Raw genomic sequence first — 16,883 nt, 5'->3', positions numbered from 1 at the left:
ATGATCCATTAGCGCAAAGTTTCTTAAACTGTAGGACCCCGGGTTAAATAACTGAATGTGGGGGGTCGAGAAAAATTTGGCAACAGTAAAAGCTTACGTATACCTATTTTATATACCTACATACCCAGGGGTCCGTAAAAAATTTCTCTGGTGAAACGGGGTGGAGAGCAGGAAATAGTTTAAGAAGCTCTGCATTAGGTACAAAGACAAGTATTTCTTCCCTATTTCCCTACATTTATCTCATCTTTCTCGAGCCCCTCACCATAAGTTCCTTGAGGTCATTAAAAATTAAAAAACATTTTTTTTGAGTTCTAATTCTGCCTCATAAGTTTACTAGCTGTAGCTGTGTGATCACGGACAAGGGTATATAACGTCTCAGTCTCAGTTTTCTTATTCGTAAAATGGGAATAATAATCAGCACACGGGGTTGTTGAGAATTAAAAGTTACAATACACGTAAAGTGCTTTGCAAACTTTACAATGCAATGTATAAGTGCTAGTGATCAATATATATCGTTATCCGGCAGGCTTTGCACAGAGTAGGTGCAAAGATAGATGCACATGCCCTGAATTTCTTTCTCCTGCTTCGTTCTCATCGGACTTTTTCTTACTACATTCGGAGGCCTGGACCTCGAGGGAACCCCAAGTTTGTATCTTCACTTTGTACCCCGGCGAACCCACCCCCAGATCCAGGTGAGCCCAGGTGACCCCCGGGAGGCCAGGCCTCCTCTTCAGCGCAGGGCACTAGAGGGCAGGTCGGGTGGCCATCTGGTCTGGACCGTCGGGGTGGGGGGGGGCAGGGGGAGCGGGCCGACAGGCTCCCAAATCCCGGCCGGGGGTGGCGGTGGATGCCAGGCCGTTGACGTTACCTCCAGGTTTCGGCTGAGGCGAGGGGACCGACTCCCAGAGCAGCCCCACCCCAGGCCCCCCACTCTCCTTCCTTCGCCCGGACTCCGCCCAGAGGAGGAGCCACCGACCCCGCCCGGCCCGGCCCGGGGGCACGAGGTGGCCCGAACATCTCCGGGCTGGGGGAGGGGGGAAGCGGAGGGGGAAGGGCTGTAACTTCCCTCCCGGTTTTTTCATTGGCCAGGATTGCCCCCCTCGGAAAGACAAGGCGGGGAGGAGGAGCTTCCCCATTGGTCGGCCTCCTCGGCCAATCCCTAAAGGCTTCGGGAAGAGGGGCGGGGGGCAGTTTGCGGGGAGCCGCGGCGCGGGTGGTGCAGGGGAATCCGTATCCCGGACTAGAACGTTCTGCGGGCCACCGTCTAGCCAGCCCAGTCCCAGGGCCCGGGCCTGCCTCTGTCTCTGAGGGCCGCCGCTTCTGCGCCGTCTCTCGGGACGCCACGCGGAGCATCCTAAGCAGTTGCTGCCGCCGCCGTCGGGGGCCCAGCGAGGGAGGCAGGATCAACTGCCGTGGACACTGACACGCGGGACCGGACTCGAGCCACGAACGCCATGACCCACTTCAACAAGGGCCCTTCGTACGGGCTCTCAGCTGAAGTTAAGAACAAGGTAAATGCGGTCTGTTTGGCCCGGGATAGGTCGGAGCAGGCGGCGGCCGTCCTCGCCTCCGGCTGGGCTGGGTGGGGTGCCCCAGTTGCTGGGGAGAGACCGATGGACGGACGGGCAGAGTCCCTCTGCGTGATCCCCCCTATTGGTCTCCTCCCACTCCGGCTTTGTTCCCTGCGCAGCGGAGCCGGCGGGGGGACTTGAGGCATCTGGTCGAGAGCCGGGGGCAGAACCGCCGTGCTTGCCACCCCTTGGCAGAACGCCCCCCACCCCTTCCAAACCTTGGACCATTTACTTTTGCGTTTGCGGGATGGGGTGGGGGGCGCCGAAGGCGAAGGAGGGCTCGCCTGGGACTGGGTCTAGCCAACGTCGAGCTGGGGTGGACGCCCCTTCCTCCCTCCCTCTCGGAGCCGTCTCCTTGATCGGCTGATTGCTGGCCGACCGGCCACTTTTCCCTCCCTCCTCGTTCCCTCCTTCCTTCCTTCCTTCCTTCCTCCCTCCCCTCCCACCTCCTCATCCCCTCGACCCGCGGCAGTGGTGAATCTGGGCGGCTACGTGGCTAAATCCCAGGTCCCTTATTGTTCCCTCCCAGACCGGGGGAGGGAGGGAGGGAGGGTGGGATGCTGCGCGCTTGGCTCGCTCGGCTTGGTTTGTTCCAGCCCCCGCGCAGCTCCCCTTTTCTCCCAGCGCAGGAGCTGGCGAAGGTGGCGCTCCGGGATACAATGGCCAGGCTAGCTGGTCACGGCCGCTGTCCTGGCCGGAGGAGCCGAGCGCCCGCTGGGAAGTGGATTTGGCTGCAGACTTGGGAACTTGTATAACGTGCAGCCAAGTTTGCAGTCGCTTTTGTACTTTACTCGCCTGACTATCTTTTGTTGCCCTTTTTTAAAGTCCCCAGTAATAATGGGCTTGGGTGTGGATTTGAGTGTTTGGGCTTTACTGATAGCGCCTTTATCTTTCATCTTCTGCTGCACCAGTTGCTGTGTCTTGCCTGGTACTGGGTATGGGGGTATTTGCCCTCTGAGTTCTTTTGGTTGGGGGAAAAAGATGAGAGGAGTTTCCTCCTCCCCTTCCCTAAATCCCCTTCTTCCTTCCTCCCTCCCTACATTCCAAGCACATTACATCAGGGGCTTCTGGGGGGGGAAGAAACCGACCAATCGGAGCGAATCCGTGCACAGAATGCTCATTGTCTCTCCTTTCTGCTGTTGCAGCCAAAAGAGAGCCACAAAGCTGGGCTGCAGTACTTCAATTTCCATTAACCTCCTGGGAACCGAAGCATTTCAGGATTGCCACTGAATTCACCTGACTGCATAGTGTTTTTAAGGATAGCCTTCCTTATGTTACACATAGCTACATACAGCTAGCACTGGGGTGTATTATTGAACTGGTGCTAATTATAGAGAAATATTGCTGTCTCCCAAGGGAGACAGACTCCTCTGCTTGCTTTCCCTCCCCTTACTCCCCAAGCGACTTAAGAAAATGCTTATCTTGCCTCACTTTTGGTTTAATTTTAATTTTCAGCTATCTATTTAAACTAAGTGACTTATGTATATGTGTACATTATATGTGTATTAGGTAAATGCAGTATACTACTGTCGGGTGTGTGTAATATATAGGTGTACATATATATAATTTCACTTCAGGGACTGAAACACGTTTTAATATAGTTAAAATATTTTGGTTGAAATAAAAGAAAGAAGATGAGCAGTTTGGATATAGAAGATTGTTAGAAACTAAATTGTAGGGGTGGTATAAATTTTATAGTCTGTCAAGAGTAGTCATCACCCCCAGATTGATGAATCTATAGCTATTCATTATCCTTATGTGGGACTTGAGAAGGTACTGAAGACATTCAGTAGGATCCTTATTTTGGAATGCCAGTTGGGATAGCCGGAAAAGCAACAATAAATGTACCTTTTTAAAGGCTTGGAGTTTTGTTTTGTTTTAACCCCAACTAGTTACGCCTTAGGACTTGGGTAGTAATTCTGTGATCTCATTAAGGTGGAACTTCTCTCTCTCTCTCTCTCTCTCTCTCTCTCTCTCTCTCTCTCTCTCTCTCTCTCTCTCTCTCTCAGAAGTCATCTCATTTTTATCTTCTCTTCCTATTCAGTTCTTGTCCGGTTTCTCCCATGAGCCCTCCAGAGGATCCACCCGTGCTTGGAGGCATTCCTCTGGATAGTTTTACATTTCATGAGTACCAGTGCTGTACTCATTGTGGCCATTTGTTATGCTCCTTTCTTCTCTTCTCACCTTACCAGCCTGCCTTCTTTTCTGATCTTCTGTTTTCTGAGTTTGGGGAGATCATCTCTGGGAACAAGGTTGAAGTCTGCTTACTTCAGTTGCTCTTTGGGTTACTTGGAATTGTGATTTTTAAAGAATGTGGTATTCCAAGATTCACAACCATATGACATTGCTGGGGAGAACATGTTTAAAATGTGGGTTGGTTTTGTTTTTTAAATCATTGCACTGGAGAGTAAGTTGGGATTGTCTAAAGCTCTTCACAATTTCAAAAACAGCCAGTCTACTTATTTCCACATATTTGTGGCAAGTAATTGACCATCTGAAGTGCCTGTCCCAGATATTTATGTTGATCTATTAACTCTACAGACTCCTCATATATGTTGGAGTCTGGACCAGAGGTGTCAGCCACATGGGCCTCAGTACAACTAAGTGCAGCCTGAACCAGATTAAAACGTAATTGGGAAATAATTAACAAAATCAACAAAAATAGAATGGAACATAGATAAGTTACTATGTGGTTTTCTAAATCAAATGGGGGCTAGGGGTCCCCTCCTTTTTTGTTTGACACCACTGGTCTGGGCAATAGTAATTTTTTATTCATTGGGGTTTTTTTTAACATAGATTGTAAAGTCAGTCTCTTGAGTATTCATGGTTGACGTTGAGGAAGTCCACTGATTACTTGATAGCAGCTACCACCATATCATCCACCAGTAGGAACTGCTTCTCAGCAAAAAAAAAAAAAATTAATGCCCTTCATCTAGAAACAAAGATCAGCCGAACTCTGTCATTTTTTTTTTAGCCTAATGAATTTTGGCAAGTTCTGTTTCTTCTGTGTTATAGATAGATTATAATATGTGAAATATATATGTGATTGACTTCTCCAAGAACCAAGTTTCTATACCCTTATTGGTAATGTGCATCATTTATTTTTAGGAAATAATCCCAATAAACTATGGCAGTTAAAAACAACAACAGTGTTACTATTATATAGACCTGCTTTTGAAATGAAAATCTCTCTTCCCCCTCCTTCCATTCCTATCCCCATTGTGTAGGTGTTAGATTTTGGAACGGCACTTCAAATGTCTGTTTGCTTTGGGGTTGTGGGGTAACATTTTAAAACATTTTGATACTTTTTTTCTGATTCATGTAAATTAATAGCTATAGATTCATGAATCTGGAGGTGATGACTACTCTTGGCAGGCAGCAATAATGTCTCAGGCTTTTGTATAGCTTTCTACATATATGAAGTACAAATAATTTTGGCAGTCCTTCAAATGGCTTATTTTTCTTGGCAATGAATGACTGCTATACTTTGCAGAATAATGGGGAAGTTCCTGTCCTTTCCTAATTGGTCATTGGGTGCATAAAAGTCACCATTTAAAGAAGCTTTAAATACCAAGTGGTATGTATAGTTTAATAATAGCTAAAATTAATATAGGTCCTATGTAAATGACATAGAAAGTGCTATTATCTCATTTGATCTATTACTAACTTGTGAAATATATGCTATAATTATGTCCATTTTACAGATGAGGAAACTGAGAAAGTTTAAAATAACTTCCTCACGGTCACAAAACTAATTAGTGTCTAAAGCAGGACCTGAGCTTGGGTCTTCCTGACTTCGTCTCATATTATATCTACTATGCCCAAGTGCTGCTTCTTAATTGATAAAATAGGATTATAGAATATGAGCATTGGCAGGGTCCTCAGTGTCCTCTAGTCCAGTCTGTACCTGAATAGGAATTCTTTCTATAGCATATCTGAAAAATAGTCATCTACCTCCTACTTGTTGGACTGCTTTACTGGTTGGGAAATTGTCTTTCAAGCCTGAAGCTTGGCAACTTTCACTCATGGCCCCTAATAATGGGGCCAAGCAGAAAAAAGTCTTATCCCTCTTCCATATGAGAGGAGTCACAGATCTAAGGATTTGCACAGTTGGACCTTAGTGAAGCTCCCCCCATGGTTGGCATCCTTTCCTAGAAGACCTCAAGTGAAGAGAAATTCACAGCATCCCAAAGCAGCTCATTCCACTTTGGGAGAGCTCTGGTTGTTAGGAAGCCTTAAATTGATCTCTTCACAACCTCTCCCCGTTGTTTCTAGTTCTTTAGGTACCAAGAATTCTAACAGCTGTCATGTCCACCTCAAGATGTCTTCTCCAGGTTAAAACAGCCTGTTTCTGCAGCTTGCATATGGCGTGAACTTTCCACTTTCTAGCAATCTCCATGCAGTGTCTCCTGCGGCTTTGGCCTCCTGCTGGGAAGCTCTGCTAGGCTCTACCATGCTGGAAAGACTGAGTCTGAACTCCAGATTTGAGGGCCAAGTCTAGCCATTTGGGAGACACTCATTACTAGGATGGACACAACAAGATGAGTTTTTTTTTTTACTCAGAAATTAATGAAGAGGACCCTTTAAAAAGTAAAGGAATTGTGATCATTATTTAGGGGTGGGGTTAGTGGGAGACTAACCTACACTAATGAAATTACAGATCCTTAAAGTATTGATATCACTTTTTGGTCAGAAAGTCTGAAATTTGAGGGAGCTTGCTTTGAAAAGAGAACATTGTTACATATGAGAGTTGAGTAGTTTTGTGTAGACAGATGAAAAACAGTTGTGAATCTGAAGCCTGAAGCCTGAATTCAGTAATTGAATTAAACATTTTTTCATCACCTGCTAGGTGCTAGGCTTTGTACGAGGTCCTGGGGCATAAAGATACAAGCGAATTCCTCAAAAGAACTTAAGTTCTGGGGTATGAACCAAGTCTCTAAAATACCAATGGGGATAGAGAGTAAAATCTTGGATTTGTTCACCAAACCCCCATGTACAAGAACAGAAATCTTCAGAGGGGCAGTGGAGACAAATAGGATTTTGCACGCTCATCACTTCGAGTAAAGACAAAATAGGAATTGCTTCAAAAAGTTTGGGCAACTCCACATTCCACGTTTTGAAATGTGTGCAATCTGGTGCTACGTCTCTAATATTTGAGGTACAGTTGGGCTATTCTGCAGTGTCCCTGGTGCCACTGTAAAGGCAATGCCAAGCCAACAGAACAACTTTTATGCTTTCCAGAAATTCATGTACTTTGCAACTTGGAGAAGTAGGTGAGACTTCAGTCTTGAAGGCAGAACCCAGGTCATTTCCACAGGACCTACCAGTTGTACTCATTTAGGTGCTTAGGGATAAAGAATGAATTAAAAGAGTAAATTACTTCAGCTGTTCGTTGTAAAAGGTCAAATTCCGTTTGAGTGGTTGCATATGAGAGTTGGTTAGCAGCATAGTTGCTTAAATCAATATAGCTTTAAAATGAAATTCTGCTGCTTCTTGCCTCTATGATAAAGTTCCATGGACTAGCATTAATTAAGCACCTACTGCATTAGGTTCTGAGTGCCCTGGATACGAAGAAAGGTAAAAGGCAAACCCTGCCCTCAAGGAGCTCACGCTCTCTTTTGGGAGACGACATGCAAACAACTATGGTAAAAGATGAAATGATCTTTATCTTTTGGGTTGTTGATACCATGGGCAGTCAGCTGAAACTTATGGACTTCTGAGAACAACTTTTTTTTTTTTAATGGAGGAAGGAAATGCTAAATTTCAGTTGGATCTTGGGGAAAGTAAAAGTGCATTTTAAAAAATTCAAATTCACAGACCTGAAATCTAGCCCTCTTGGGTCACAGACCCCAGGTCAAGAACCTCTCAGTCCATTAAGGCCTTCTTTAGGTCTTCTCAGTTAATATGTAGAATTCTGGATTGTCAGTGATTTGGGGTAATAAAGTCTCCTGTGATCCCTTACATACGATTTGGCTCAGTAGTCTGGCTTTCCTTCCCAGGACTACTTGTACAGAACAATATCAAATTCAAGAAGATGTAGTAAGAGGATTTGAATGAGTGAATGATAAAACATTTATTAAGAGCTTACTGTGTACCAGGCATAGTGCTAAGTGCTGGAGATACAGCTGCTCCTACCAAGAAAGCTAGGTCTTGTTCTCTAGAAGCTTAGAATCCATAAAATGGGAACAAGCAAGAGGAGAAACGGAGTTAGAGATGTGGAACCCTGGCTCTCAGCAGCAATAGCAGGTTGCCTATGAGAGCCCAGGATCTAAGAGTAGAGTCTAGATTCAGAGGCAAAGTGAGATGAAGATGCAGGTCTGAGTAGAGGTAGTTTGATTAGAAAATGGCAGGGAAATTGTCCTGGACCCTCAAGTCTAAACATCTGTGAGAGCTAGGTGACTGTAGTGGATGTTGCACTGGACCTAGAGTCAGGAAGACCGGTGTAACCTTGGGCCATTCACAACCTTTTTCAGCTTCAGTTTTCTTATCTGTAAAATGGAGATAACAATAGCACTTACCTCCCAAGACATAGAATAAAACGAAGTGGTATATGGAAAGCATTGGGCAACTTTGACAGTTTCATGTAATTTCTAGCTATTAAATGAAAGGGATTTAATCACATGCCCTACAGATATATAGATATCCATCTATATCTATATCTACATCTCTCTCTCATTCATATATATATATCTGTATATCTATCTATCTCTATCTACACACACATCCAAATATTTCTAGAAATCCAAGTCACTTTTCTTTCTCTGGTTTTAGTTTTGTTCTCTTTATAACTGAATAAACTCCTCAGACGGGAGGACCATACCTCCTACTTTTGTTTTCTCATAACAACTGGCATCGATTCAAGACTATATCTTGATTTTTTTGTTCCCCCCAGCAACTGTTAATTGAAGTGCTATTTCACTTGTTCCCTCTTCTACCCTTCCCCCAGAATGTCTGGACCAATTCACAGCTCCACCAATATGACCTCTAGGGTTTTTTTTACAGTCTCACTAGCATTTGTTGGTTTGGTTTCTTTTTGTCAGGTTTGTCAGTCTTATGGATGTGAGGTGGAACCATGGGTTGCTTTAATTTGCATTTATCTAGTAGTGATTTGGGACATTTTTCCCTATGTATTTATTGATTTTATTTCTTTGTTCAAAAACTGTCTCTTTGTCTCCTCTGATAGTCACTGACCAACTGCCAAAATGATTTTACCTCTAAGTACAGAACTGATCATATTACTCCCCTGCTCAATACAACCTCCAGTGGCTCCCTATTGCCTCTCTGATGAAGTCAAAAAGTATTAGGCATCTGCTATGTGCCAGGGACTGTGCTGAGGATACAAAGACAGATTAGAGATGGTGGTCCCAGATCTCGTGAAAACAACTGTTGACTGATTGGTTAAGGCTTTAGGTCTTTGTTTTCCTTCACTTAAAACCTTAGAATTCTGCCTCTGCATTTAAAAAATTTTAATTTAATGAAGAGGGGAAGGGGATACAGTGGTTAATTGTTTTAAATATTAAAGAGAAATTTTATTGGCATTTCCAGGCCCTTTTTATGTAGGGTTAAAAAGTGTTTTAGTACCTACTCTGTCCCAGGTATGATGAAGGGATAAAGAAATAAGACCCAGGGCACATCCTTCTCTAGTCTTCCACATTTTCCCCTCCATCACAGAGGATAGACCTGCCCTTGAATCCAGGAAGATCTGGGTTCAAGTTTTGACTGACATCTACTGGCTGTGTCCTTGGCTAGTCTCCCTCTCCATGCTCTGAGCTGTTCTCGAAGACTCACTGTGGAAAAGGGGCAGGCATGCATTGGTAGGAGCTTCCTCATCCAGGAGTTCTCTGTACCGTTTAAAAAGGTCCAATCCCTATCTCTATCTAGAAAGGGATACTTATTGTTCTTTTAGAATCCCTATCTCCTGCCTCCACTTTCCACACTATGTAGCCCTTTGGGCCTGTAACCTCTTGCATTGTTTGAAAGCCACTAGGGGTGTGTGTGTAGGTGATCCCATTTTTACGTGAGATTAGGGTTAGGGACATTTGGGTCTTTTCTTTCTCACTTCATTGGCATGAAGAAATAAGCCCAAATCATCTTGACCAATGGAAATTACATAGAATGAGGGCTGTGGTGAGGTCACTTATCTCCAAGGCCCAGCATATGTGCTTTCTGTTGGTGGTTCTGAGAATGGTTTCTCATTTGCACTCCCACGTTCCCACTTTACCAAGAGGAATGCAGCACGCTTCGTCATCAGTCTTCTGGAGTTTGGTGATCACATTGATAATTCATTGAAATATTTCCAGCCTTCCCCAAATGAAAACATACTTTCTTTCCAATTCTTTGCTATAACAACAGCCATTACTGGAAATATTTTTTGTATTTACTGGTCCTTTGAAATTGCATTTGCCTGCCGTCTTTGATCTTCTGGGGGTATATGTCTCATAGTGTTAACGAATCAGAAGGCATGGTCAGTCGTGTCTAAGTCCCCGTCACCCCATTTGGGGCTTTCTTGGCATAGATACTGGAGTGGCTTGCCATCTCCAGTTCATTTTACAGATGAGGAATGGAGGCAAATGGGATTAAATGATTTGCCCAGGGTCACGCAATAAGTGGCTGGGGCCAAACTTGAACTCGAGGAAGTGAGTTTTCCTGACTCCAAGTCTGACACTAGTATCTACTGATGACACCTAGCTGCCCATAGCCTGGTGCTGAGCAGGCCCAAATGGGCGGCGTTTGTTCTGTAAGGGCCAGCTCCCTAAGTAAGAAGGGCCTTTGAACTTTTAAGGAACAGTAACACTTCATGTTTAAAATGTCAAGAAACCCCTTTGCTCAGGAGCTGTACAAAACCAGGCTGCTGGCCTTGGCCTATGGGCCCTGGTTGGCCGCTCCTGGCTTTAGTGACTTTTGGGCTAGACTTCCAGATTCTTCCAGAATGGTTCCCAACTCGGCCATTAGAGCTGCATCTCCTCTCAGTTCCGTTCCAGTGATTATTACTCCCCTTTTTTCATCATCTTCGCCGGTCTGATGGGTGTGTGGTAGAACTGTAAGGCCTGCAGGCCACGTGGTTTTTGGGAATTATCTGTTCGTGTTTTTCGGATGGTCTTACCCGTCCTTCCAGGCCTTGATTCTCCCCTCTCCTCTAGTTGCCCGTAAGAAATGAGAATTCTCACTACCACAGTTGTCTTCAGTTCAACACAAGTGGATGGTTTTTATCCATTGGAACAAGAAAATCTGTCTTGCTGCCTGCTTGGCTGCTGCCCCTTCAGGACTGCTGCAGCTGGGATGTCCTCTCTGTTGTCTCCTCTTGTTAGAGAGGCAGGGGCTGCCTTACTGTTCTTTGTACCCCCAGGACTTCACACAGCGCCTCCCACACAGCGCCTCCACGCTTGGTGAGCCTGCCGCAGGGGCCTTTTCTCATTTGCCCTTTTGTTCCCTCATTCAGACCTTCCTTTCCACTCTCCAGTCTATTAGATAGCCTCCTGATTTTTTCCTGCCTGCTTCAAGCCTGTCCCCTTTCTCAGCTGTCCTTTAGAATCTTTCTCACTAAGGGGCAGGTTTGACCATGTAGTAACAGACCCAAAGTGACTCCTAGGGAGCCTTGGGGAACACTGGAGATGCCTCCGGCACCATCTCCCCTTTCCAGGCTTGTTTGACTTTACTGCCTCCGTTCCACCCCCACTGGACCAGTACTTGTTCCTTGTATTTGAGATTCCTTCTCTTTGATCCTCTGGGCATTGGTACAGGCTTTCTAGGGGTCTGGAAGTCTGCCTCATTCTTCAGCCTGTCAGAATACCCCTCTTCCTAAACAAGAAAGGAGAAGTAGGAGCTGGGTGAGCCTGAGGTAGGCTGTGGATTATTATCTGTTATTTTTGGTGAATGAACTAATGAAAAAAGCTTTTGTTGAGCACTTAGTATGTGCCAGGTACTGTGCTGACTATTTTAAAAGGAAAAGAAAGCCTCTGACCTCGGATTCTGTGGACAGGAATTGAGGCAAAATCTATCCCCAAAGTAGACTGGTCATGTGACAGGAACATCCATCCTGCTGCTCCCTGTGGCTGAAGCCCCAGAGGGGTCGTCTTCCACCCCCCCACCCCCTCTGGCCAAAGGTACTTGAAGATGTGCCAGAGCTTAGTGTAGTGCTTGGCACAGAGGATGTGCACTTAATAAATGTATCTTCATTCACCTAGAAGAAAGCTTCTCATCTAACCAGTAACTGAATGAGAATCCTGTTCGCAACATCTTTTTTTAAAATGCCACTTAGTTGGATTTTTTTCTGGGGGTGTGGTTGACATGGAGGCTCCTTATTAGCAACAAATTCAGTGGCTCAGTTTATAAGATTAGGCCCTTTCCGTGGCACAGCAATGATATCTTTTATGTGTTTCTCTGTAAAATGAAAGAAAGGTCTGTCTCTTGCCAGTTGCTTTTTTTTTTTTTAAGAATTTGGGATAAAAACCCTGTTTGTCATTTAAAAAAAACAAAACAAAACAAAAACCCTAGCCTCTCTTTTCTGCTTTCCTGTAATGAGGAAGTTTGCTGCTTTATGAGGCAGCCCCTGTACAGAGTGGAGAGTGAGATATCTGGCTTGGTGAGACCTGGAGGCTCATGTTAGATGGAAGCCCCTCTTTAAAGTAGAGGGTCTACTTGATGCACCAGGGAGTTCTCCTTGCAAGCAGACACCAGAATGCCGCTTTTGGCATTGGCAACTACCGAAGGGTTCTGGATGGAGAAAATGGTGCAATTGGACCCTCGTACCTTGGCATCTCAACTAGGACAGCTATCTTCATGATCACATGGGGCAGCCAGCAATCCTGGTGACTTCCCTCAGCTTGGAGGCTGAGGGACACCCCTCAGTTTCATCAAGCCAGGTATCTCATTTTCTTGTATGGTCAGGGGCAGGCTGGCATCAGTGATTTTTGTAGGGCAGTTTTCAGACCTACTGGGGCCTCCTCTGCCCTGATGAAACAACTTGGCAATGACCACAGGGCAGGGATGTTGGACGAGGAAGATAAGGCAGGAGGAAGGCCAAGGCAGATGGCACTGGGAAAGAGAATTCTACTCCCTTTCATAGTAGTTAAGTATCAAACTGACATCCCTTCAAAAATGTGGAGATTGCTAATATTCACACCCCTGCAGTCTTTTTCTTAATAAGCATCTACAGTTTCTTAAACTGTTATTCATGGGATATAGTTCTGGACCTCTCACCAACCTGACCCATTCCTCTGACCATTCTCATATGAACTACTGATGTCTGACAAGTTTTCTCCTATCTATGCGTAGATCTTTATGTTCCTCTCAAATTTTGTGTTTAACAATTTGTTAACTTGTCCAAAGACTGTGGCATGTGACTAAGGCCCTCTTTCCAGGTTGAAATGATGAATTGAGTAATTGATATTCTTTGGGCATAAACATTCATCGAGCTCTATTTGTATTAGAATGCAGCACACATTACTACAACACGAAGTTACTTTATATGACTTGTTTTGAGTAAACCTGTGATTGTTCCTCATGTTTAGTGCTTCCCTTTTTAAGCACTCAAAAACAACCACCTTTTTACTAATTTGTCCCAGAATTTTACCAGTAATTGGTGTTAAGTGGAATAGTCGATAGTTTCCAGAATCCATCTTTTAATTTAATTCTTCTGGCATCTCTCCATGATTCCTGAAAGACCACATAGTAAGCACTTACTAAAAGCCTTTTTTAAAAAATGTATAGATTTTCCCCCAGTTAAATGTAAAGACGACTTTTAACACTGTTTTTTTTTTAAATTTGAGTTTTTAATTCTCTCCCTTCCTCATCTCTCCCCTTGCTGAGACAGTAAGCAGTTTGATATAAGTTATACATGTTCAATCTTGCAAAACATTATGTTGTGCTATTTAATAGTTGTGCAAATGTTATATGCTTAACAAAGGCATTCGCCACTGTGATGGAGAGGGTACAATAGTCTATGTTGAAGAGAGATCACCTGTCGATGGTGAGATTCTACAGATGTTCCTATTTACAGATGATATTGTGCTGATTTGGTCAAGCCCCAGATCATTGTAGTCTTCTCTGGAAGAGATCTGCAATCACTCCAAGGAGTCAGACTTGTCCATCTGCAAAGGAAAGACCACGTGGATGAAGAATGTGCATAGACATCCTATGTAATTTGTCTGATAGTATTTATATACAGGCCAGAGAGTGATGACTTGTGCATAAATTAGATTTAAGTGAGGCAGAGGTAAGTCCAACAGCAGGACAAAAGTCAGGGTGACTGGGGATGGCCCGGGATACAGGGGATGGGTGACTTTGACATCAGTGACGCCTAACCAATCTCTGAGCACTCCACAGCACCTAATTCAGCCACCTTCATCGCCATTGGAACAAATTGCTCTCATTTGCCCACCTCCCCCATGGCAAGTCTCCACATGCCCGGGGTAGACATCCCCCTAACACCAATGGGCTTTTGAGGCCTGTTGGTTACCCTCAGCCTGGTTTTAGCCTGTTTCCTGAGATAATAATTCTCACCTGTGGCACCAGAGAGGTGTAGTATGTGCCGCAGCCATACCTGGTTTAAAAACAAACCAGAGAATACAGATGTACTCTTATGTCTTGTCTCCCCCAATTAGAGCAGCTTCTGTTTGTGTCCCCAGTGAAGACCACATAGTAAGTACTTACTAAAAGCCTTTTCATTCTTTGATGGACAAAATGGGACCAGAGTTTAACAGGAAGAGGAGAGTCTGGAGAGGTGAGGGGTTGGGGTTTGATCATAATTTGTTTCCATCTATTTTGGCTGATGCCTCTGTTTTCAGTAGTTCTTCTGCTCATTCAGTGTTCTGTAAGGTTCAAACTTTGTTCAGCCCCTGCCTTCTTCATCCTATATTGCCTTTAAGTCTACTCTTAGGACCTCAGATATCACCTCTAGGTGATTCCTGTGTGGTACCCCACCTTTCCCACCCCTGTCCCAGAGAGAAAGCATGTTACAGTAGAAAGAGAACTTGGCTTTCACTCCTGTCTAGTCAAAGCCATAATACCCCAAGAATCTCCTTTCCAAAATATTCATCTACACTTTGCTTAAAGACCACTCAAAGGAGAAACCTACTTATGGAAGACTCAACTGTTTGACTCTTTGTCTTTTCTACAATGAGACTGGTTTCCAGATTTGGAAAGGGTAAAACAATTGTAGTCAAGAGGGAATCAAAAACTCAAGATGAGAGAGAGAGAGAGAGAGAGAGAGAGTAAGAGGCACCATCTGCTTGAAATAAATCGGGTCTCTAAGACCAGTTAGTAAGGAACTACAACTTAGGAGTTGTAGGCAGTTTGACGCAGCTTATAGAGCACAGGCCTTCAAGTCTGGAAGAGACCTGAGTTAGAATCCAGGTTCAGACAATTACTAGCTGTATGATTCTGGGCAAGTCCCTTGACCTGTCTGTTTCTTCTCTAATAAAATGGGGTAATAAAAGTACTTATCTCCCAAGATCAAGTGAGTTAAGTAAAGCAGCTAGGTGGTGCAGTGAATGGAGCACTGTACCTAGGATCAAGAAATCCTGACTTTAAATCCAGCCTCAGAAATGTAGTAGCTGGGGGCAGCTAGGTGGTGCAGTGGATAAAACACTGGCCCTGGATTCAGGAGGTCCTGAGTTCAAATCCGACCTCAGACACTTGACACTAGCTGTGTGACCTTGGGCAAGTCACTTAACCCCCATTGCCCCACCAAAAAAAGAAAGAAAGAAATGCAGTAGCTGCTCAACCCTGGGTAAGTCACTTAACCTCTGCCTCAGTTTCCTCCTCCCATAAAATGAGGATAATGATAGCATCTGCCTTCCAGGGTTGTTGTGAGGATCCAGTGAGAGAACATTTGTAAAGTGGTATATAAATGCAAGCTGTTGTTGTGTGTTCTTCACCTGATCTTTACCATCAGAGGGTCATTGTTTCTTCCTAGGAATCTCGAATGGATTTGATTTGTAGAGATTGTTACATAAAGTCACTACTGAATCAGATTGAATTCTCCACATCTTTCATTTAATTGTGGACCATTTGTAACGATTGGAATGACGCCACCTGCTGGAGACTTACTGTAGAAGAGTTCCACCCATGAAGCGAAGGTCTTTGAGGGCAAGACCAGGAGTCTTTTCTTTGGAAAAGGAAGTGACGAGGGCTAGTGGGAGGAGGAAGGAAGAGACTGGCGCTCAGTCTCACTCTCTTTCCTGAGGACGCTGGTGGAGAGTGGAGCTAGGAATGCGCTCTCCCTTTAATAGATAGGAATCTAGGCCTTTCTTTTCTCTTTACCAAATTCTTATTCTCCTTAATAAATGCTTAAAAGTCTAACTCTTGCTAAAGCTTATAATTTATTGGCGACCACTCATTAGATATTTTAGACAGACTAGCTAGAATTTTAGCCCTTAACACATTGAATATACTTAAGAAAGTTCACTTCTTCCTCGTAATGCTTTTATCCAAGATGCCCCCTGTTTGTTTATAGAGGACACAAAGATTTTATGTCAATGAGAGAGGCACCTTTATTGATGGCTTTTGTCTCGTGGCTGTCTTTTTTGGCATCAAATGTGCCCACTTAAAAAATTGTAGCCAACATTCTGACACTTATATAGTGCTTACTGTATATCAGGCACCACATGACATTTATAATTCTCTCATTTGATCCTCACAACAGCCTTGGCAGGAAGGTGCTGCTGTTATCCCTGTTCTACTGTTGAGGAAACTGAGACAAACTGAGGTTAAGCATCTTGCCTAGGGTCACTCAACTAGTGTCTGAGGTCTGATTTGGACTCTGGTCTTCCTGAATCCAGGCCCAACATTCTATCCACTGCATCACCTACCTGTCTGTTCCATTTTGGTGTTTTCCCTTATAAAGTATAGTTGGAATGTTTTGTAGAATGAGATCTTTGTCTTTGACCTCCTTAAGGTGTATAATAATAATAGCGCACGCGCACACACACACACAATATAACATCACTGTTATCACAGCATGACCTGTGATTTCATTGATAGAAGGAACTCCGAGGCGAGGGAAACTTAATGCAGGTCAGCACCTTCATTTATGGTGATGGGGGCTGCCCAAAGCAGTGACAGGTTTGGTGACTTGCTGAGAGTCACAGTCAGCATGTGTCAGAGGTGGGACCTGAACCCAGGTGTTCCTGGCTTCTGCACCTGGCCTCTATTTCTTTAAGAAAGTATAAGATTAAGGAATCATTCATATTATGGATTTTAGAGTTCTGGAGCTAGGTGAAAGTAGTGAAGGATTCAGTCTTCCTAGTGGTCTGTGATGGCTTTGAATCATTCCCCTGTCCTTGAGTTTAAATGATAGATTTATATGAAAAG

General features: G+C 44.3%; 1 protein-coding gene across 1 annotated transcript in view; it reads left to right on the top strand.

Annotated features, from left to right (window-relative positions):
• The first annotated feature begins 1,196 nt into the window (after window positions 1-1,196).
• CNN3 (calponin 3) overlaps window positions 1,197-16,883 on the top strand; it is a 36,160-nt gene continuing 20,473 nt past the window's right edge. The window contains exon 1 of the mRNA XM_044005345.1: window positions 1,197-1,511. Within this exon, the coding sequence (XP_043861280.1) occupies window positions 1,455-1,511 (57 nt within the window). The 5' untranslated portion in view covers window positions 1,197-1,454. The remainder of the gene's footprint in view (window positions 1,512-16,883) is intronic.

The sequence above is a fragment of the Dromiciops gliroides genome, chromosome 4 (genome assembly GCF_019393635.1).
Source record: "Dromiciops gliroides isolate mDroGli1 chromosome 4, mDroGli1.pri, whole genome shotgun sequence".
Lineage (NCBI taxonomy): Eukaryota > Metazoa > Chordata > Mammalia > Microbiotheria > Microbiotheriidae > Dromiciops > Dromiciops gliroides.
This window is presented reverse-complemented; position numbering and strand designations above follow the sequence as displayed.